Source organism: Numida meleagris, chromosome 10 (genome assembly GCF_002078875.1).
Source record: "Numida meleagris isolate 19003 breed g44 Domestic line chromosome 10, NumMel1.0, whole genome shotgun sequence".
NCBI classification, from domain to species: Eukaryota; Metazoa; Chordata; class Aves; order Galliformes; family Numididae; genus Numida; species Numida meleagris.
The window spans coordinates 18735470-18755449 of record NC_034418.1 but is presented as its reverse complement, the minus strand read 5'-3'; the positions used below and the strand labels follow the sequence as shown (position 1 = coordinate 18755449).

The following is a 19980-nucleotide window of genomic DNA, read 5'->3' as shown; positions in this document are numbered from 1 at the left end:
GGAAGAAAAACTACTCACCCTTAGGAAGCTACAGGTAGACAGAAATCTCTAGAAAAACACCCTCACCTCCCCTGCCAACCCTTAGATGAGGTCTGGGAAGGGGTGCATCCTGGCTCCACCCCTCCTGATCACTCAGGTGCATTGCTTGCACCTGAGCTCCCCTGGGTTGGCCCTGCCTTCCCACCAGGTGCTCCATCACTGCTTCAGGACGTGACTTAGCATTTCTGCTACACACAGGCTGCATCAAAAATAATGTCCCTTTCTCTAGACCCATTCAGCATGTTGCTGCCTGTCTTAGTTTCATTAGGAAGCATTCGCCTTTTGTGTCCAGTTGGTTCACAGCATCATTTTCTGCAACATGTGATAAACTTTTGAATAAGTGCCTTTGTACTTTCATCTCTGCAGCTTGCATGCTTGGAGGGTTTTTCCATATATTCTTCAAGACAATTGCATTACCCTTCTCAGCAGTTCCTGTTTCTACTCTGACAACAGTTTTGTTGCTATTTTTCTGTAGCTATCCACTGTCTTTCCAAGACTACCTGGCACAGTATCTCTTCTGCACTTGTATGCAGTACAGTGGGATCGTGGTCCAGGACAAGGCTTCCAAGGCACATTAACAATACAAACTCTGATTGTGGTGAGAAACGACTTCTGTATTTATTTGATGAGCAACAGAATTCAATCACTGCTCCCCGTGACCATTATCCAACAGAAGTCAGAAATCTACTGCATGTCTGTTCAGGGTGCAGGCCTTTTGGGGCAGATGCTGTCTTCCCCTTGGTGCAGCATTGAGCACGCAGCGGGTGCACAAACACACAAGAGAGAAAGGAGTGCATGGTGACCAGAATGCCCCCAGTAATTTTCCTATTTTGTTTTCCACTATAAATCGAGCAGAAGGACAGACACGAGACCTCAGCAACGTGTAGATCTCGTTCCCTGGAATGTTTTCTTTCATCTGTAATCGCTTCATCAAAATCCATAAATCAGCTAGTTAAGTCTGAAAAGCACAAGCATGACTGTAATTTGTGTCTTCCTGTCCAGTGTTTCTTTTGGCACACAAAACACCAAACCTTTTCCTGAAAGGGAATTGATGGTGACACTGGGAAAGGATTCAGTGAAAGTGGACAGCAAGGCTCACAGCATTGCTGGTCTCACTTCCATAATCCCTGCTTCCTCTTAATTCATCAAAGAAGATTGAGAGAGCATAACAATGGCTTGTAGTGCTGTGGCTACTCTGGAAATCACTAGTACAAAATCATTTTCCAGTGGTGGATGCTGCTAGCACACTGTTGGCACAGGCAGGCCAGGAGACCTCGTGGGAGCTAAGACTTATTTGAGATGCCAGGACTGCAGCCCCTGCCACGTGCCCTGGTAGCAGCAGAGCTGGGGGGATTAGCAGCCTCGCAGCTCTCTGCCACAGTGACTGCTGACACCTGTCAGCATGATTGTGCTACGGTTCCTTCAGCTGCTGCTGTCAGAGAGATCACAGGGGCTGTAAAAATCCCATCAGTCTCCTCTAGCCTGGAGCAGCTTGATTTCCTAGAGTAGGGAGTGAGATACTGAGCTGTGCTGAGGCTCTAGTGGAATGGCAGGGAGGTGCTGGTGGGTATCACAAGGGCAGTAGCACTGCTGGAAGCAGGGGGCTCGGGAGGCCAGGCCTAGTAAGCCACAGATATGGTGCTTTCCTTGAGTTCCACAGGGCTAGAGGAGGCAGGCAGCCCTTGCATGGCTGTGCCCATGTGGCTAAGGGAGAGTGTTTTCATCATTTCACTGGAGAGAGGGCTCCAAGGACTCTTTTCTGTCTCGCAGCAGAAGTAAATGCAATTGCTCAAAACCCTCAGATCAGGGAGAGCAGTGAAGTTCAGGAGTCCCACCTTGCCCCACGTCCTTACATGCTGTGACACAAAAAGAGCTCAATCATGTTACTCGTGCAATTTCATACAGTGAAGTATCCTAATCAAAGCACGTTGCTCTGTCATCTTGTCTCGGCCCAGGAAGCAGCCGTCCCTATCTCCCTCTGCAGCCTTCCTACCACAGCCACGCTCACCATGCTGGTCGCGTGACACCATCCCCTTGCACAGCACCCTCTGACCCGTGCTGCCTGGGGCGAGCCACTGCCACTGGGCCTCACACGATTATTTTTATCTCCCTTTGTTTGCCAATAAAATCCCCTCCCAGTTTTACTGTTTTCCACTTGACACGCGGATTTTTCTCATGTGCGTTTCCTTCTCCTCTGGCCAGGGGTGGAGGGAAGGGAGTATCCTGGATAACCTCACGTGATAGGAATTTTCATGTGCTTTTCCACCTGAGGTGAAGCAGCCTCTGAGATGAGGCACGGTGCAGTGGCAGGGCCCCACGGCCCCAGGGACAGCTCGCAGCACCAAGGCTGGCTCTGGCAGCGTGCTTGTACTGCCCTCTCACTGGATCACTGGATCACTTGCTGGATTCCCTGTGACAGGGAGCATTGCCCATGGTGCTGGCAAATGCCATCCAGACAGAGCTAGACAGACTGGAGCAGTAGGCCCAGGAGAACCTCACGAGGTTCAACAAAGCCAAGTGCCCTGCTGTCAGTACAAGCTGGGGGGCGAAAGGGTGGAGCACAGTCCTGCCAAAAAGGACTTGCGGGTACTGGTGGATGGCAGCTGAACATGAGCCAGCACTGTGCCCTCACAGCCCAGAAAGCCAACAGTACCCTGGGCTCCATCAAAAGCAATGTGGCTAGCAGGGTGAGGGAGGGATCCATTCAAGGTCAGGGTGGAAGGGCTTGTGAGAACCATGGGTGTCCCTGTTCATTGCAGGAAGTTGAACCAGATGGCCTTTAGAGGTCCTTTCCAACTCATCCAATTCTATGATTCTAGGACCTCTCCAGTAACAGGGCTGGGCAAGGGGCTTGGGAGTGGCTGGGGTATGAGCAGTGGATAAAAGCTTCCTAGAAGCACCGAGGGGCGCCTTTGGGCTCGGCCGCACCTCCTGTCCGCCAGGGGGCAGCAGCGCGGCGGGGCTGGTGCGGGGCACGCCGGTCATCGCGGGATGACTTCTCGCGATAAAGCTGCAGCGCCGGAGGGGAGGGCGGGTGGCTGTTTTGGCGCGGTGTTGTCGTCGCTTCCGTCTATTGCCGCGCGTCACTTCCTGGCGGGATGGCGGCTAAGCGGTCGCGGGCCGCAATGGAGGAGCAGGAGAAGACATCGGTGCGGGGCGACGACCGCGAACAGGCGGTCAACCGCTGGGTGCTGCAGTTCTACTTCCACCAGGCTGTGGCGGCCTACCGCACCGGGCGGAACCGGGACTTCCGGCAGCTCCGCGATGTGATGCAGGGTGCGGGGGGACAGGTGCTGGGCAGGGGGAGGCCCGGGGCGGGGCTGGGGTAGGCCGGTCCCGCAGTAACCCTCTTTTGTCCCGCAGCGCTGCTTGTGCGGCCCTTGGAGCGGGAGCCGGCAGTGGCCCAGATGCTGCGCGTCATGCAGTTCCTGTCGCGGATCGAGGAAGGCGAGAACCTAGGTGGGTCCCAGCGGGGTCGGTTACCCGACGTCAGGCGGTGCCTCTGTGGGTTTATGGCTCTCCCAGGGGAACTTCCTGTGTAGGAACTCCGCCTGTTCTCATCGGTAGCTCTAGAACTTGTGATCAAACAGAACATTTCTGTGTCCATTTTTCAAACCATGGGCTGTGAATTTTTGTAGATTGCACCTTTGATAAAGATACGGAGCTCACTCCTCTTGAGTCAGCAATTGGAATCCTGCAGCTGATTGCAAAAGAATTCAGTGTGCCTGAAAAGAAGATAGAATTCATCCACAAAGTACTGAAGGAAGCTGTAAGACCTTTTCTAATAAATACACTGCTTGTGTTTTGTGTTCATGTAGTTTCCTGAGAACAACAGTAGTTACATAACATGAGCAATCATAGTTAGCAGTGGGTTGGGTGCAAATGCATACCTTCAGTGTGTACTTCTTGATCATTTACTGTAGAACTGAACGCTAACTTGCACAGAGAGCTAAGCAGTTACCTATGTGCTATGGTGATTATTGCACGTGCTTTCCCATTTAGAGTAGAGTTAATGCAGTATCAACAGAGAAATTGGTCTTTTTTTCTCTCATAGGCAGTTATTGTCTGCATAAAAAACAAGGAGTTTGATAAAGCTTTGGCAGTTTTGAGGAGACATATGGAGAAGGATACTGGAAACCAGGTGAGTTGGCACCTGAATGAAAGATGGATGAGGGCCGTGATGGCTCATGGGATATTATGGAGCATTTGTGACTTCTGCCATAGCCATAAATTTCACTGTGAGGGAAGCCCCTTGGGTAAATCTGGAAAAGAGGAGAGTAGGAGTAGTGAAGTGAAATGAGTTCTCGAAAGATAAACCCTCAGCGCTGAGCATTTCTCCAGTCTGTTGGTTGTCGCTTCAGAGTGTACTCTTCACACGTGTTCCTTCATTCGTTCTTTGCCTCAGGACAAACTCAAGCTTACGTGCTAGAGCAGGAGCTGCCAAGGAGGGTGGGAAGAGGCCTCACTCCTGTCTGTAGGCAGTGTACTATCTGGGGCACTGGAAGCAAACAGAATTGCTGAAAACAGTTGGATCTCCTCTTCTTCCAGCCTTTTCCTAAATTTAGGTCAGTGTAAATTATTTGGGCTTACGTAGCGTCCAATAGGAAAGGCACCCAGACCCGCTTCCTCAGGTTGTCGCTTTTAGGCCAAATAACTATTTGGAGCATTCTTGCCTCCTTCAGAAAAAGAGGACAGAGCTGCAGACTATCATCAGGGAGAAGAATCGTGCTCATCCAATAGTCAAAGATTTCTCATACGTAAACTTCCAGCAGAGTATGTTTCAGTTCCTGAAGGCCTACGTGGATACCTCAGAGCCTCTGCTAGTAACGGTGAGTGTCTGCCCTGTTCACGTCCGTCTGACTCTGTGCTGGCTTCTGCCCTCGTGTGCAGTAGGACAGGGCATGAAATAGAATCTTGGGGAGAATTCTCACCTTTCTGTGAGACAATTAAATGCAGTAATTTGGCTTGAACATGCAAAACTGTTACAGAGTTTAAGCACCTAGTTAATAGTGGATTAAATCTGAAATACTTTAAATCTGTTCTAGAAAGTTTAAACTGTTGTAGATGCTTTTCAAACTGTTACAGACGTTAATTGGTAGACATGAACTCTGTACGTAGTGCTCAGTGAGGTCTCCTTAGGAGAGCATAAAATTGAATGATGTAGCAGTGAATTATCATTATAATGATTACATGCTTTATTTTTTCCTGTCAAAGATGATGAAGAATTCATCATGCCTGAATTCAGAATGTGCTGAAGAACCAAAGCGCTCATCGATGATTCCTGAGTCTCCAAGCAGGGCAGAGGACCAGGAAGAAGCTTCTGAGCCCTTAAGAAGGGTAAAGCACTCAGTGGGAACTCTAAGGCGTGCAGGAACTGCAAGAGATGTGAGAGCTCCAAGCCCCCCTGAAATGGCAAAGGACCCAACAGGAGCTCCAGAGCGTGTAGATACCGTGGAAGATGTGGTGAGAGCTCCCCACCCTGCTGAAAGTACGGAGGATCCAGTGGGAGCTCCAAGATGTGCAGAAACTGCAAGAGATGTGGTGGGAGCTCCAAGTCCCTATGAAATGACAAAGGACCTGGTAGGAGCTCCAGAGTGTGCAGAAACAGCCAGAGATGTGAGAGTGCCCAGCCCTGCTGAGAGCACAGAGGACCCAGTGGGCGCTCCAGGGCATGCGGAAACAGCAAGAGATGTGGTGAGAGCTCCCAGCCCTGCTGAAACAGCAAAGAACCTAGCAGGAGCTCCGGAGCATGCAGAAACAGTGAAAGACACAGTGAGAGCTCCCAGCCCTGCTGAAAGGAGGAAGGTCCTGGTAGGAGCTCCAAAGCATGCGGAAACAGCCAGAGATGTGGTGAGAGAGCCCAGCCCTACTGAAAGGACAAAGGACACAGCAGGAGCTCCCACGCCTATGAAAAGTGCTAGTTACTCAGCGGTTTCTGAGCCTAGAATAGCAGCTGTTAAGAACTCGAAAATTTTTTCTGTACCTATGGAAATATCTGAACAACCAGCAGCTGCAGCTCCAGTGCATGCAGGAGTGTCCTCCGGGGATTTGGAAAGGTGGGCGGAGAAATCTGGCCCTGTGCTGTAGATAAAATTTGACTGTGCTAGGTGGCCTTGGCAGTGTCCATAAGGAGGGTGGGCAGAAGGGTTGGGATTGCCTTCTTTAATAGATTTTACTTGCACCCTAGGGTCATAGTGAATTGGTGAGGGTCACAGCATGGGGAAAAGACTGATATCAGTGAAGTGGAACCATTTTGGTGAAAGACTTACAAGCTGCTTAGTTTTGTTTATTTTGTAGGAGGCCCTTTAGAACTGTAACCACGTACGGAATTTCTGTTCTGAGAGAAGCTTTCAAGATGCTGTCGGACTGCCCGGATTCAGATGCACTCTTCAGTGAACTGGATGAAACAGACTTACCTTCCCCCCAGCAAATGTCTCCTTCTGTATCCCACAGAACCAAGAGACGGAAAGAAGAGAAGAATCAAGGTTCTGAGACCTTAGACTCTCCTGAAATAACCCATAAGAGCAAACGTTTGTTCACCATAAGCAAATTGATCTTGGACCAAGGCAGCCCTTGCAGCAAGTCAAGTGAAAGCCCAGACTCTTCCCAGGAACGAGTTGTATCTTCTGCCTGTAGACTTGTTCAGGAATTGCCTGACCAGCCTGTATCTACTGAAAGGTTGAGTATGAAGCCTGTCTCTTGTGCTATGATCAAATCTGCACCTGGTATTTTCATGTAGAACAACTTTACCAAAGTGAATGACAAAAACCTTTCTGTAATTTGTGTATATTGCCATCCTTGTCCACTAGCATATGTGGTAAACTGTTGTTATAGCTTGCTGTTTGGTTACTAGAGGTGACAGTGGTCCAGCAGCAGTCAGTCATAGGTAATTCTGACAGTCACACGGTGGGGGTAACCTTTCTGCCCTTTGAGAAGCAGAATCTCAAACTCTCTTTTTCTGAAACACATGTTGGCTAAGAGGCTCGTAGTTGTAGCTTTCTGACTTTCTGGAATTTGTTACTGCTTACCTTATAGATGAAATGGCTGCTGTAAAGGAGGTAGAGGGATTTTAGATTTTTAATTTTTATAAGTATTTCCTACAGAAAACAGCAAAGTGTGCTCACTGGCAGAAGTCTGAGATTAATACTGATACAAGACTCTTAAGCGAAGTCTCACAAGTATCTCCTTTTGCAAGCCGTAGGAAGGGTGTGACAGCCTCCTGCTTCAACTGCTGTTCTTTGGTTAGCAAGGATGCACAGCAGACAGCAATAATACTTTGGACCTCCAGGAGTGAAACTGGGAAGATTGTTTGAGGAGAGCTTTGTGTTCAGGAGTAATAAATCACAATTTCCCATGGTTTCCTGGCTGAAGATTGCTAAGAATCTAAGGTTTAGTTTTTGAAGGTAGGCAGTATGGATCTTTGTGTTCTGTGTAGCTTCTCTTCTCTGGAGACACGTTGTCTTGCTCTGAAACACAAGAGTGGCCTCAAGCATCATGTACTATGATGCCGTGTGCGTTAGTATGAGCAGCGATGAAATCTCTCGAGTGTCTTGCCCAGGGCTAAGCTAATGACCAGAGATGACACTGAGACTTTATTTTTGTCCAGCTGTATGGGGTGTGATAGCTATGCATGAACTTTGGGAAGTATTTCTAAAGTGCCTAACTTAATTTCACATGTTTGTGTTTGAGACATGGAAGCAGGTGACAGCACTGAGGCACCTCTAGTTCAGCTGCTGTCAGTGTTAATAGTGGAAACTTCTAAGCGATGCTTAGAAATGCTACAGGCTTCTTGCCCCGAGCTGTTGTTGAGTTAGTGCTGTATGTGATGGCCTGGAAAGCTCAGTGCTTGTTGGTTTGCTGGTGTTGTTAATATGAGGTTGTTTGGCTTTGTAAGTGCAGATTACGGAATACAATATGCCACTTGTTGAGTATGAGATAGAGGCTGTAGCCTCCAGCAGGGGCTCCTAAGGACTCATCCCCACTTTGAGGGGAATGGAGGGGGCGGCTTGTTTACACATTGCTTTGTGGTGTGTTTTTCTGCATTGCTTGCCTGCTGTGCTCTAGCTGGCCCTGCACTCCTCCACCAAAATCTTACTAGCCATTAGCTGAAGTAAATGCTTGCCTGCTTTCAGATCCTCTCAACCAAGGTGGAATAGTTCCTATTGTGAAGAAGGAAAAGACAGCTGGAGTGGTGAAGATGAGCTCTTTGCAGATGCAGGTAAATACAGAGCTGCTGTCACAGGTGTTAATTGATGATAATCCTGGTTTTGTGTTTTGTCTGTAGATGCCTTGCTACCTTTTGTGTCAGATTTATGATTTCTGGTTTAAAAAAAAAAAAGATCAGCTGCCCAATGCTGAGATATTTGAGTTTTGTGCCTCTTAGCTTGAAACATGTATCAAGCTCCTGTTCAACTTTTAGACTAATTGTGCTTAATGTAAAGGATGCAAATATTGGAAATACATCTCCTTTCCTTTTCCTGCTTTATAGTCATGAAATAAAGGTTAAGTTTACCTTTTCAGGCAGATGAATTTTCTGGTGAAACTATGTTTGCAGCTACATGGATGGCTTAGCTGGCACTGCTAGTTAAAAGAAGTGGATGAGGGTCTGGAATGCCAAATTCCAGCCTCAGCACAGAGTATAGCAACATCCTGGAGTTGCCCCTGTTCTTGACATACTGACTAGTTTGAAACAAAACAGATCTTATTGGGAAGCTTTCCATAAAGCAGTCAGGGTTTAAAAGAGAGGGATAAAGGAATTTAGTTTTATTGTATGTCATGGGATTTTCTCATTGTAAGTAAACTGCAGAGCTTGGCAGTTAAGCCAGACGCTGTCTCTTAGAGGTGTCTGTCCTGACATTACATTGTTACACAATGTAATTTATTGTTTTGCTTTTCAGCATTCACTGAGACAAGCAGCAATAACTCTACAGTCTATGGTTCCAAGAAACAGGTAATGCTAGAGCTCTTGCAGCCTTTCTGTAAGGTTTGAAATCGGAACATGTCTGTAGAGAAAAGCAAGCTGTAAAATGATTGGAAAAGTTGGTGAGAATACTCTGGTGCAGTCCCCTGCAGCAGGCTGAGCTGCTACCATGCACGCAGGTGGGGCTAGAGAGTGGTTCTTGCTGAGACCTTGCAGCATTGAGGCTTGGTTAGTTCTCTGGGTCTTTGTGTTTACAGAGCTGGTGTGAGTTTCTCTCTTTCAAAAAAGATTTGATAGTTGGCTGCGGTTCTGTGCCTCCCGTATATCAGGTATTGGGTACTTGAGCAAAGCTGCTCTTGCCTGGTGCACAGGATGCAGAAGTGGGTTTGCGAGCATTGGAGAGGTTCAGCATCTTGTTCAGGTGAGGGACGTACATGAGGCAGCTGTTACCTTCCAAGAGCTCCTAACAACTGTCAGCCTTACTTGCCGGTGAATGGCTGCTAGCTCTTACGCAGCTGTACACAAAGCAGTGCTTTTTGCCCTTTGACTGCTTTCTGCAATTGTGCTTTATTTGCCTCCCATGCAAAAATTCAGCAGACTTGACCTTGCAATTATAACACTGCCTCTGTGCAGCTGTGTGGGAGGTAGGCATTGAGTACTCTGTACCTCTGCTGTTGCATCAATGGATAATTTCTCTTCTGTGTGATTAAGATTGTGTTTTGGGAAGCAGAACTACTCAAGCTTGTGCTAGAGCTTGGTGTTATTCTTATCTCAGTGATAAGTGATTTTTGGATGTTTGTGTGCTTTTGACAGAACAGTTCTGCCTTTCCTCCATGTTCCTAGCACAGATGATAAGGGAAAACTAACTAGGAAGGAGATGTTCTGCTGAGAACTGTGCTCTATAACTCCTTTATGAAACTGTACTCTAAACTCACAGAATACTGCTTACCTGCTTTTTTTAGAAGTGGACAGTACAGGAAAGTGAGTGGATCAAAGATGGAGTGAAGAAGTATGGAGAAGGGAGGTGGAAGACCATTTCTGAGAAATACCCCTTCCAGAACCGCACATCAGTGCAGATCAAGGATCGCTATCGGACCATGAAAAAGCTGGGAATTGCCTAAAGTTGGGGACCACGGGATCCTTAGTATTAAAATGTTCTTGCTCTTGAAAGGTTGATCGTAGCAATACTAGCAGCAAAGCTGCAGTGCACTTCCCTGGTGTGCGTGGTAAGCCCCTGTGTGTTGTCATACCAGAGGCTGCTGCAGCAGGTGGTTCTTCTCAGATGCGGTTTCTGAGGAGCCTTGTGTCTCGAGTTGTAGCTGCAAGGTTTAGGTCTTCTGCAGTTGGCAGAAGCTGCAGTTTGATTGCATGTGCTAGGAGATGGCCTGGATTGGGACTTCCTTTACCTACCTGACAACTGCAGCCAACGTGATAGGCTGCTGAGATGTCTTCTGTTTTGCCATTTGACAATATCTGGGTTACCGTCAGTGGCTGTTTTTATGTTTTATTTGTCTAAACTGTTGGAGTTTTGCTTCATCCATTTGTACTCTCTCCTTTGGAGAGGCAATGCAGTCCCACAATTTCTGGGAAGAAGAAGTTTAGGCAAGGCAATTTTTCTCCCAGAAATATTTTTGTGGATGTCTAGCTGGCAGGTGGGACTCTCCCTCCTAGGTTTCTGAGACTTAAGCAACTTTCTTTTTTTTTAGTAAGTAAATATTGATTGGTCCCATGTTAAACAATCCAGTGCTTAATGATGTTGATTATGACTTATTGTCTCCTTCCTGGTAACAGCATCCTGTCTGCAATCGCTGCAAGCATGTGAGCCCTGAGGGTACTGTTTCTTACCTTCAGGTTACTGAGCGGTATCTTCTATAAAATAAAGTTCTTTTCTGATGAGTTTCAAGAGTTGTAAGATGTGAATTTGTACCTCTCCAATAGCAGGGAGGCAGTTTGGAGCCCTGGCTGTGTAGTGACCTGTCTGTTTGCCTGAGTGTGCTGGGATGTTGTGTCAGCAGCAGGTGGCAGGGGGTGGAACAGGGATACACTGAAGGTGTGAAGTGCCACTTCCCGGGCACTGAAGTCTCATGTCTCTGAACTCAGATTGGCATTTCCTAAAAGCACACTGCTGGCTATGGGTGAGAGTGACTGCGTATAGAAACCCTCAAAATGTTGGGGAAGCCCAGCCAGGCTTGTTGCTTTTCTAGTTATCCCACGGCCTCTGGACTTACAGCTGGAGGCTTCATGTGTGCTGTGAGCTAATGCACAAAGCCAGGCAGCATTGCGTGGAGCCGCGTGGGAGCAGAGGTGCCAAGGGGACTGCCTGCCTGGCTGTGTGGCAGCTGTAACCTACACCAACACCATGAAGTTGGATCTGGAGGGATTACTGGAATAGCGCCTGCTTCCACCCTCTGGTCTGTTTACTTCTTTCATTTAGTTTCCTTTTTGGAAGGAGTTTGATTTCTTTTTTCAGTCAATGTTCTGGGCTCACTGAAGCAACTGTGGAGCTAGAGCTGGGTAGCAGTCTGTTTGGAAACACCTGCTTTCCCCCCTGCCCTTCAGCAGCTGCTGGAACGAGCTTCCCCTGCCACCTGCTTGTGGTTGTGTGTTTCCCTCTGCTGCTGTAGCACTGAGTGTGCTGGAGCAGCTGTGGATAGATGGGACCACCCTGAGCTTGCAGGGGCCAGTTCTGGGCTTGGTGAGAACCATACACTGGGGCAGGAATCACCAGTGTGATTAATTGCTTTGCTCACAAGCACTGGCAGCATTAGTCTGCAAGTGGAGTGAGGCTGGCTGGGACCTGGACAAGTGCTGTGCAGCCAGGAGATGCTGCTGGTGACGGTGGCACTCTGCAGCAGCCTTGGACCTTAGCAGAAGGGTTCAGGTGGGTGAGATCCTACATGAACAAACTCGACTAAGTCTTGCTGTGCACCAAGATCACCTTGAGAAGTGGCGCCTGCTCCTGCTGCCACCAGCCCCAGTGCTGCTGAGCAATGCTGCGGGGCAGCACAGGCGCAGTTAATGATTGATAACGCTGCTGCCCAGGCTCCTTGCTGCTGCCCAGCTGGAAGCAGCATGCTGCTGCTGGTGCTCCTAGTGCTGGGGCTGCCAGGCCCTGCTGTGTGCCCCAGGACCGAGCCCCTGAGCGGGTCCAGCGATGAGCCCCTGTTCCGTGGTGCTGACCGCTATGACTTTGCCATCATGGTCCACGCTGGCACCAGCGAGTGCTTCTGGCAGTTCGCACACCAGAGCGGCAATTTCTTCTTCAGCTTTGAGGTGAGTGTTGTGAGACATGTCCTGTGAAGTTGTCAGCGTGATGCTTCTGCCAATGGGTTTGGAGGAATGGCTGTGTTGGGTTGGTTTTGAGCCGCAGCTCTGTGGCCCTGCGGTGGGCAGTCCTCATTAGTCCTGCAGTGAGGCTGATGGATGGAAGAAGCTCTTGTAGGATAATGGCCATGTGGTGGTTGAACTCCAGCCTCACTGTCCTTAGGATGTGGAGAAAGGTCCTTGGTTGCACCAGGCAATGGCTGCGGTAACTTCAGTGGCTGGTCCTAGGGACTGACCTTTTTTTTGTTTGTTTGTTTTAAGGCAGTTTGCTTTCTCATCAGCAATCCCATCTATTATTTTCAAACACACACTGAAAACCATGAGTAGGTGCAGAGTGAGGAGGTACAGAATGCTCTGGTTGTGGTGGCCCTGTACCCGGAGGGAGCTCACTGAAGCAGGCTCAGTGCTGCAGGAGTGCTGCCCTTTGCTGGGCTGGCTGGAGGCCATTGCAGGACCTCGGCTTCCCTCTGAGCTATGGCTGGGAGGTGTGCTGAAGGTCTCGGGTACAGCCGTATCAGCTTGTCCCTGTGCTCAGTCCCCTTCCCACATGGGAAACTGGAGCCCTTTTATCTCCTGTTTACACTGCTGGCTGAAGGAGCGTGGGGACACAGCTGCTACCACCTTGTGCTTGGCAGAGCAGCCACGCAGTGCTTGTGTGGGAGCAGCCCCAGGATGTAGCACGAGCCCAGCCCCAAAGCCAGCAGACAGTTGGGAGCTCAGCTGGGAGCTGCTCTGCAGAGCTGAGAGCATGCTTGGAGCCTGCTGTCCCTTCCTGGGACCCCTGACAGTGACCCAACATGGTCCCCTACCTCTCTGTAAGTGCCAGCAGCACCGTGGGCAAGGACAAAGAACTGAGAGGTGACATTTCTCAAGGCTGTGGGTTTTGTTTTGCATTTATGTGTAGCTGGCAGTGGCAGGATGCATTTAATGCCTCAGTGCAGCCAGCACCCTCCAGTGATAATCAAGCGGAGGGGATCCTGCTGGGCTCCTGCCTTCTGTTCTTCCAAGTGAAGAATCAGGTACAAAATACCCTTAGGTGATGCGCTGCAGAGGGTAGGTGCTGCCTCCCCAAGGACAGGTGTCCTCTTTGGGCAGCACCCCAGCCCTGCTGTTGGGTGTCTCCCACCTCCAGGTGCAGCGGGCAACGGGCATCGCCAACAGCAGGTACATCCTGGCCACGGTGAGAGACCCCCATGGCTTCCAGCTCGGCGCCTCCCAGGATGTGCGAGGACAGATCAACTTCCCAACCAAGGAGACAGGTCCCTGCTGCCCGTGTCCCCCGGGGCTGGGTGGGCTCTGAGGGGTGTGTGCTCCCCACAGTGCTGATGTGTGTGATCACGGTGCCCTCCCTGCCAGCACAGATCAGCATTAAGTGCTGGAAGTAACACTGTCTTGAAGCAGCTCAGAGAACAAAAAACTCCACTTCTCTCTGCAGGTTTCTATCAGCTGTGCCTGGACAACGGGCAAAATCACTTTGGCTTTATGCAGGTGTATCTCAACTTTGGTGTCTACTATGATGGCTTCAACATGGAAAAGGACCAGCCAGAAGAGAGGAAACAGCTGAATGACACACTGGATGCCATTGGGGTAAGTGCTGTTTCTGCCACAGAGTGCTTCGAAGCAGCACCTGGGTCAGGCAGACACAAAAATAGGCTGAAACTGAATGCAACAGTGCTGGCCTCCAGCAGCACCCCATGACAGGGATAGGCAAATTCTTCCTAAGGGACCAAGGAAGGGCTTTTGTTGCCGTTTGATGTGCTGCTGCCTAACTGTGCTGAACCAAACTGGTGGCTCAGTGGATGTTCCTGCAAGGGCTCTGCCAGCTCCTGCAGCAACACAATCTGCTTGAGCATGGCTTGTAAGCACCTTTCTTCCCTCCTACTGGGTTATGTCTGCAGGCCAGCATTCAGAAACTACGGGTCCACATCTTCCATATGTGGAGGTTCTACAACTTTGCCCGGATGAGGAAAGGGGCCGACTCCTTTCTCCTCGAGTCCAACTACCACTATGTCAACTGGTGGTCAACAGCTCAGAGCTGTGTCATTGTCCTCTCTGGGGTCCTGCAGCTTTACTTCTTGAAGCGTCTCTTCAATGTGCAGAGCTCTGGAAAGCCTAGGTGCTGACAGCTCCTGGACAGCACAGCCCACAGGAGCAGAGCCCTGCCTGCACTCACCTGCAGCAGTGACTGAGGGGCTTGCCTGCACCTCTGCATCAGCCCCTTTGCTTCCCCCTGAGCAGGGGAAGAAAGCCAAGGTCCTGCCCTGGGGAGGAGGTGGTGCTCCTGGAAGCAGAGCTCACCCACCTCCCACCTTTAACAGAAATTACCTTCAGAAAAAAAAAACTCAACTCTGTGTTAGTGTGTCTTTGCCAGCTTTTAGTGCTTCAACCCACCCCTTTTGGCTAGAATCCCTTTGTGAAGCGGTGGCAGCCATCCCTCTTGTGCCTGCCTGGGTGCGGTGAGGGTAGCCTTGCAGGCAGCTACCTGCTGTGTTCCTGCCTCCCTCCTGTGTATTACTGCCTGCTGCACCAAGCCCAGGCACCCAAACATGCAGCCAGGCCTCAGGACTGACACCGTAAGGTGCTTCACGAGACAAGAGGCAGTTTGGAAGAAGGAACAGGCTTTATGCAACCACAGCAGCAGGGCTGGTGCCTCCTTGTGTTCACAGTGGCAGCAACTGCTTCCAGCCCCTGCTCCAGGTGTGCTCCCTATGGCTCCGTGTGCTGCTACTGTGCATGACACAGGACAAGTCCATTCTGCCCAGGAATGCTTGTGGCTCCTGAGCACTTGCGCTGTCCTAAGTCAGTGTGTCCTCACTGCGCACGTACTCTCCAACATCCGCCTGGTGGAACACCACAATGGCCATGGGGTCCACCTTCCGGCAGTCCTGGGTGGATTTTGCAGCTACCCCAAATCCCTGGGGAAGAAGAAGAGAGGAGAGAGAGTGTTTTGCAGCCTGGCACCCGTGCCCTAGGAGTGGAAGATGTGGGGGAGGCCAATCACCAGTGGGATGTCAGCCATGGAGTACACCACCACGCCCTGGTACTGCGCTGTGTTCTCCGTGATGCGGCCCAGGCCCGACTTCAGCACATGGTTGCCATAGAGGAAGGACTGCTCTGAGCCCGGCTTCACCCACACCTTGTACTAAGAGAGAGGCAGGAGTAGGTAAGCCGCCAAAAGGGTGACACTGGGGACAAGCAGGTGGGGGGGTGGGCACATCCCACCTTGGCATAGGGTGCAAGGAAGTCCAGGGCAGTGACGCTGAGACGGAACTTCTGTGTCTTGGTGAACTTGCCAAAGCAGGTGCCCAGTGCCACCAGGCTGTCCCGCGGGATGCTCGCAGCACCCTTCAGCAGCTTCTCACTGTGGGGAGATGGGGCTGGAGCAGCTGCAGGCTGGGAGGGCTGCGTGGGCTCACCCTGTGCCCCACAGCCACCCCAACCCCAGCTCACCTCACATAGTAGACACGGTCACGGTGCAGGCGGAAGCAGTAGGTGCCATCGGGCCGGTCCACCAGCAGCTGGATGTTTTCACCAATGCTGCAGGAAAAAACTACATCAGATCCATCCCTGGTGTTCCTCCAGTCCCTTCTGGTCTTCCTAGCTCCTCCTGATCCATCCCTCTCTTTCAAACCTCATGAGGTTGAGCAAATCCAAGTGCAAGGTGTTGCACTTGGGTTGGGGCAATCCCAGATATGTACACAGACTGGGGAAAAAAAATTTGTAGAAAGCAGCCCTGGGGAGAAGGACTTGGGGGTCCTGGTAGATGAACAACTTAACATCAGCCAGCAGTGTGCATTTGCAACTGAGAAAACCAATAGTATCTTGGGCTGCATCAGCAGCCCAAGATGGGTGACAGAAGGGTAGCAGCAGGGCTGAGAAGGGATTGTCGCCCTCTGCTCTCCCCTCGTGAGGCTCCATCTGGAGTATGGCATGCAGGCCTGGGGCCCCCAGCACAGGAAAGATGTTGAGCTGCTGGAGACAGTCCAGAGGAGGGCCAAAAAGATGCTCAGTGGCTACACCTCTCTTATGGAGACAGGCTGAGAGCTAGGGGTGTTAAGGCTGGAGAAGAGAAGGTTCCAGGGAGACCTCATTGTGGCCTTCCAGGACTTGAAGAGACTTTGTAAAAAGTTCTTCTCCTATTTACACGATCTGATGGTGACAGGACATGAGTGAATGGCTTTAAACTAAAAGAGGGAAGATTTAGGCCAAGTGTTAGGGTGAAATTCTTTACTGTGAAGCCCCGGCACTGCCCAGAGCAGTGTGTGCCCAGCCCTGGAGGTGCCCGAGGCCGTGGATGGGCCCTAGGCACCCTGAGCTGGGGGGCACCTAGCGGTGGGGGTGGTGCTGGGGGGGCTGTAAGGGCCCTTCCAACCCAATCACGCCGCGATCCCCTCGGCACCTCTTGTGCCCCCCCCCCCCCCCCCCCCCCCCGCCTGCATCCGTCCGTCGCCCCAACCATTCCCCGCCAGCCCTGCCGTCCCCGTACGCAGCACATGCCCGCGCCTTCTGGGCAGCCCCGGGCCCTCGTTCCCCAGTCGGGCCCCACCGCTCCCCCCGCTCCGCTCCGCTCCCCCCGCTCCGCTCCGCTCCCGCACTCCCAGCTGCTCACTATCTCCCGAGCTTTTCGAACACCGCCCGCGTCTCCGCCTCCGTCAGCGGCCGCATCTCCACGCGCCACACGCGCGGCGCCGCGCCGGAAGCGGAAGTGGCTGTACCGGTGCCGGAAGTGTCAGGTCTTGGGCCGGAAGTGGCGTGGGGCGGCTGCGATGGCGGCGGAGGAAACGCGGCTGCTGGCCTGGTTGCGCGGCCCGGCGGCGGCGGGGCCCGGTGGCGCTGAGCTCGCCGCTTACGTAGCCGAGCTGGCGGCGCTGGGGCTGGCGGAGCTGAGCCGGGAGCCGGCGCGGCTGGCGGCGGAGCGGGAGCGGGTTGGGGCCGAGACGCGGCGCTTGGCCTTCGAGCACTACCGCGCTTTCATTCGCTCCGCGGAGTGCACCGGGCGCGCCGGCCGCGGCTTCGGTGGCATCGAGAGCCGGCTGGGCAGCCTGCTAGAGCGACTGCCCGCCCTGCAGGACGCCTGCCGGTGAGCGCGGAGCGGGATGGCCAGGCTCGGGGCGCTGGGGATAGAACTGAGAAGGCGCGGAAAGGACTGGAGGTGGGCGCGGCTGGGGGCAGGGGGTGCCCTGGGGCCAGTGCCGGGCCCGATGTTGGGAATGAGGACAGCGGCAGGGCTGGAGAGTAGCCGGGGGGCCCCAGAGTGTACTCCCCCACACACCCCCACTGTGCTGATCCCTCCTGGCCCCGCAGGAGCTTCATGCGTGATGCAGAGGCCATTGCCTGCAGCCGGCGGATGAACAGCCTGACATTGAACCGGCACACAGAGATCCTAGAGATCCTGGAGATCCCGCAGCTCATGGACACCTGTGTGCGCAACCGCTACTATGAGGAGGCGCTGGAGTTGGCAGCCTACGTGCGCCGGCTGGAGAAGAAGTACAGCAGCATTCCTGTCATCCAGGTAGGGCTACGCTGCCCCTGCTGCACGGCTGTCTCGCAGTCATAAAATCATTAAGGTTGGAAAAGATCTGTGATCACCAAGTCCAGTTGTCAACCCATCCCCAAAATGCCTGCTAAGACCCAAATGCCACAGCACCATATTTCTTGATGCATGGGGTGTTGTGACCAAAGTGCGGGACCTGGCGCTTAGTCTTGTTGAAGCTCATCGGTCTCAGCCCATCAATCCCACCACTGAGGCTCTCTCCTCGCAGGGAATTGTGGCCGAGGTGCGGCAGTCCACCCAGCTGATGCTGAACGAGCTCATCCAGCAGCTCCGGACCAACATCCCTCTGCCCACTTGCCTGCGGGTCATTGGCTATCTGCGGCGCATGGATGTCTTCACAGAGGCTGAGCTGCGCATCAAGTTCCTGCAGGCACGGGATGCCTGGCTGCGCTCCATCCAGGCCTCCATCCCTGAGGACGACCCCTACTTCCACCTCACCAAGACGGTCGAGGCCTGCCGTGTCCATCTCTTTGACATCATCACACAGTACCGTGCCATCTTTTCTGACGAGGAGCCACTCCTGGCCACCGAGCAGCCGTCCCTCAACGAGGGGGCCATTTTCCACGGCTGGGTGCTGCAGAAGGTCTCCGATTTCCTGCAGGTGCTGGAGCGCGACCTGCAGCAAGGGGTGGGCGGCCGCTTGGACTCGCTGCTGGGGCAGTGCATGTACTTTGGCCTCTCCTTTAGCAGGGTGGGGGCTGATTTCCGTGGGCAGCTGGCCCCCATCTTCCAGCGTGTCGCTGCCACCACCTTCAGCAAGGCAGTGGAGGAGGCAGTGGAGAAGTTCCAGGAGGAGATGAATTCCTACACGCTCATCTCTGCCCCAGCCATGCTGGGCAGTGCTGCAGCAGTGCCAGTGCCCTCAGCCCAGCCAGGGACGCTGCAGCCGCCCATGGTGCTGCTGGACTTTCCACCCCTTGCCTGCTTCCTCAATGGCCTCCTTGTTGCCTTCAATGACCTGCGGCTCTGCTGCCCCATCGCCCTGGCCCAGGATGTGGCTGCCTGCCTGAAGGATGCCCTTTGCAAGGTGAGGCACTGGGGCTGCACCCAGGCTCCTTTTTTGTCTTGGAGAAACAGAGCAGCTGCAAATGAGGATGGTCTCTTTGTGCCCAAAATGCTGCCTTGGACCTGGTGCTATGGAAGGGATGTGGCTGTTTTATGTGTCAGGTTCTCCAGGCCCTTGGATTTGCCTGGGGATTGTGCTCTGGGAATTAATGACTCTGTTCTCCACCGCAGGTGACCAAAATAATCCTGGCCTTCCACCGAGCGGAGGAGGCGGCGTTCAGTGTGCGCGAGCAGGAGCTCTTTGTCCAGTTCTGCACAGCATTCCTGGAGGACCTGCTTCCCTACCTGAACCGCTGCCTCCAGGTCCTCTTCCCCCCGGCTCAGATCGCACAGGTGCTGGGTAAGGCTCCACTGTGGGGAGGAACAAGGTGGGAGATGCTGTTGCCACCATGGGACATAGTGTTGGTGGCAGTGTGCTGGAGGGCTGTGCCCACCCCTCTCTCTGTGTCCCGTAGGCATCCCCCCGGCCCACCTGCAGCGCTACGGCCACCTGGGCTGCGTCGATGTGGATGCCCTCAGGGAGCTGCTGGCCCCTGTCCTGCCGGCACAGGAGGCAGAGCCACCACCGGGTGTGGAAGAGCCATCCCCACAAAGCCCTGTGCTCGCCCTGCATCCCGTGCAGCCGGAGGGGACTGGGCCAGGGGAGCCGCCGCCAGATCAGGGCCAAGAGGAGCCCGTGGACCCTGCGCTGGGGGCTGTGGGGCTGGAGGGGAGCGAGCACGGAGGGGAACGTGCTGCACTGTGACCTGGGGGCTGTGGAGAGGGGACAGCCATGCTGCTGGAGGGAACACTTTTTCTGCGGGCACAGGGGTCCCCATGTGTACCCTCTGTGGGGCCGTGCCGTGCCTGCAGCAATAAAGCTTTGCCGCCTGCGTGGCCGCCCAGTCCCTGCCGTGGCTCTCCCAGTTGAAGCCTTGGAGTCGTCTCGGCTGCGCCAGCGCTGTCGCTCTTCCCAGCCGGCGGGGGGCGCCCGTCCTCGCCCTCCCCGCCCCGGGTCCGCTCTAGCCGCGCTCGCGTCACATCCCCCGGGATGGCGGCGGTGCTGCGCCGGCGGCTGCTGCCGGGCCGGGCCCCGGGA

General features: G+C 53.0%; 4 protein-coding genes across 9 annotated transcripts in view; 3 read left to right on the top strand and 1 right to left on the bottom strand.

Moving 5' to 3' along the window:
* Nucleotides 1–10862, top strand: part of TERF2 (telomeric repeat binding factor 2) — a 33258-nt gene extending 22396 nt beyond the window's left edge. Inside the window, exons 1-10 of one of the 5 annotated variants that reach the window (XM_021408212.1) lie at nt 2972–3315; nt 3403–3498; nt 3678–3808; nt 4094–4180; nt 4722–4868; nt 5254–6095; nt 6337–6717; nt 8172–8257; nt 8937–8989; nt 9922–10862. In XM_021408212.1, coding sequence (XP_021263887.1) covers nt 3138–3315; nt 3403–3498; nt 3678–3808; nt 4094–4180; nt 4722–4868; nt 5254–6095; nt 6337–6717; nt 8172–8257; nt 8937–8989; nt 9922–10080 — 2160 coding nt within the window. In that variant the 5' untranslated portion in view covers nt 2972–3137 and the 3' untranslated portion in view covers nt 10081–10862. The other 4 variants (XR_002442092.1, XM_021408213.1, XM_021408211.1 and 1 more) reach the window with 4 other exon arrangements.
* Nucleotides 11003–14634, top strand: TMED6 (transmembrane p24 trafficking protein 6). Its single transcript, XM_021408217.1, has 4 exons — nt 11003–12232; nt 13416–13542; nt 13719–13870; nt 14182–14634. The coding sequence occupies exons 1-4, from the start codon at nt 11978–11980 to the stop codon at nt 14404–14406; spliced, it is 759 nt and encodes a 252-aa protein (XP_021263892.1). The 5' UTR covers nt 11003–11977; the 3' UTR covers nt 14407–14634.
* On the bottom strand, nt 14885–17017 carry NIP7 (NIP7, nucleolar pre-rRNA processing protein). The gene is made up of 5 exons (XM_021408218.1): nt 16893–17017; nt 15734–15820; nt 15506–15644; nt 15285–15425; nt 14885–15198 (listed from the first exon to the last, which is right to left on the bottom strand). The coding sequence occupies exons 1-5, from the start codon at nt 16946–16948 to the stop codon at nt 15079–15081; spliced, it is 543 nt and encodes a 180-aa protein (XP_021263893.1). The 5' UTR covers nt 16949–17017; the 3' UTR covers nt 14885–15078.
* On the top strand, nt 15340–19789 carry COG8 (component of oligomeric golgi complex 8). 2 transcript variants are annotated; one of them, XM_021408216.1, is made up of 5 exons: nt 15340–15446; nt 17588–17795; nt 18046–18864; nt 19074–19242; nt 19358–19789. In XM_021408216.1, exons 2-5 carry the CDS (start codon nt 17595–17597, stop codon nt 19645–19647), a joined length of 1479 nt encoding a protein of 492 aa, XP_021263891.1. In that variant the 5' UTR covers nt 15340–15446; nt 17588–17594; the 3' UTR covers nt 19648–19789. The 2 variants fall into 2 exon arrangements, with proteins under 2 accessions (XP_021263891.1, XP_021263890.1); XM_021408215.1 differs by lacking the exon at nt 15340–15446 and adding an exon at nt 17014–17363.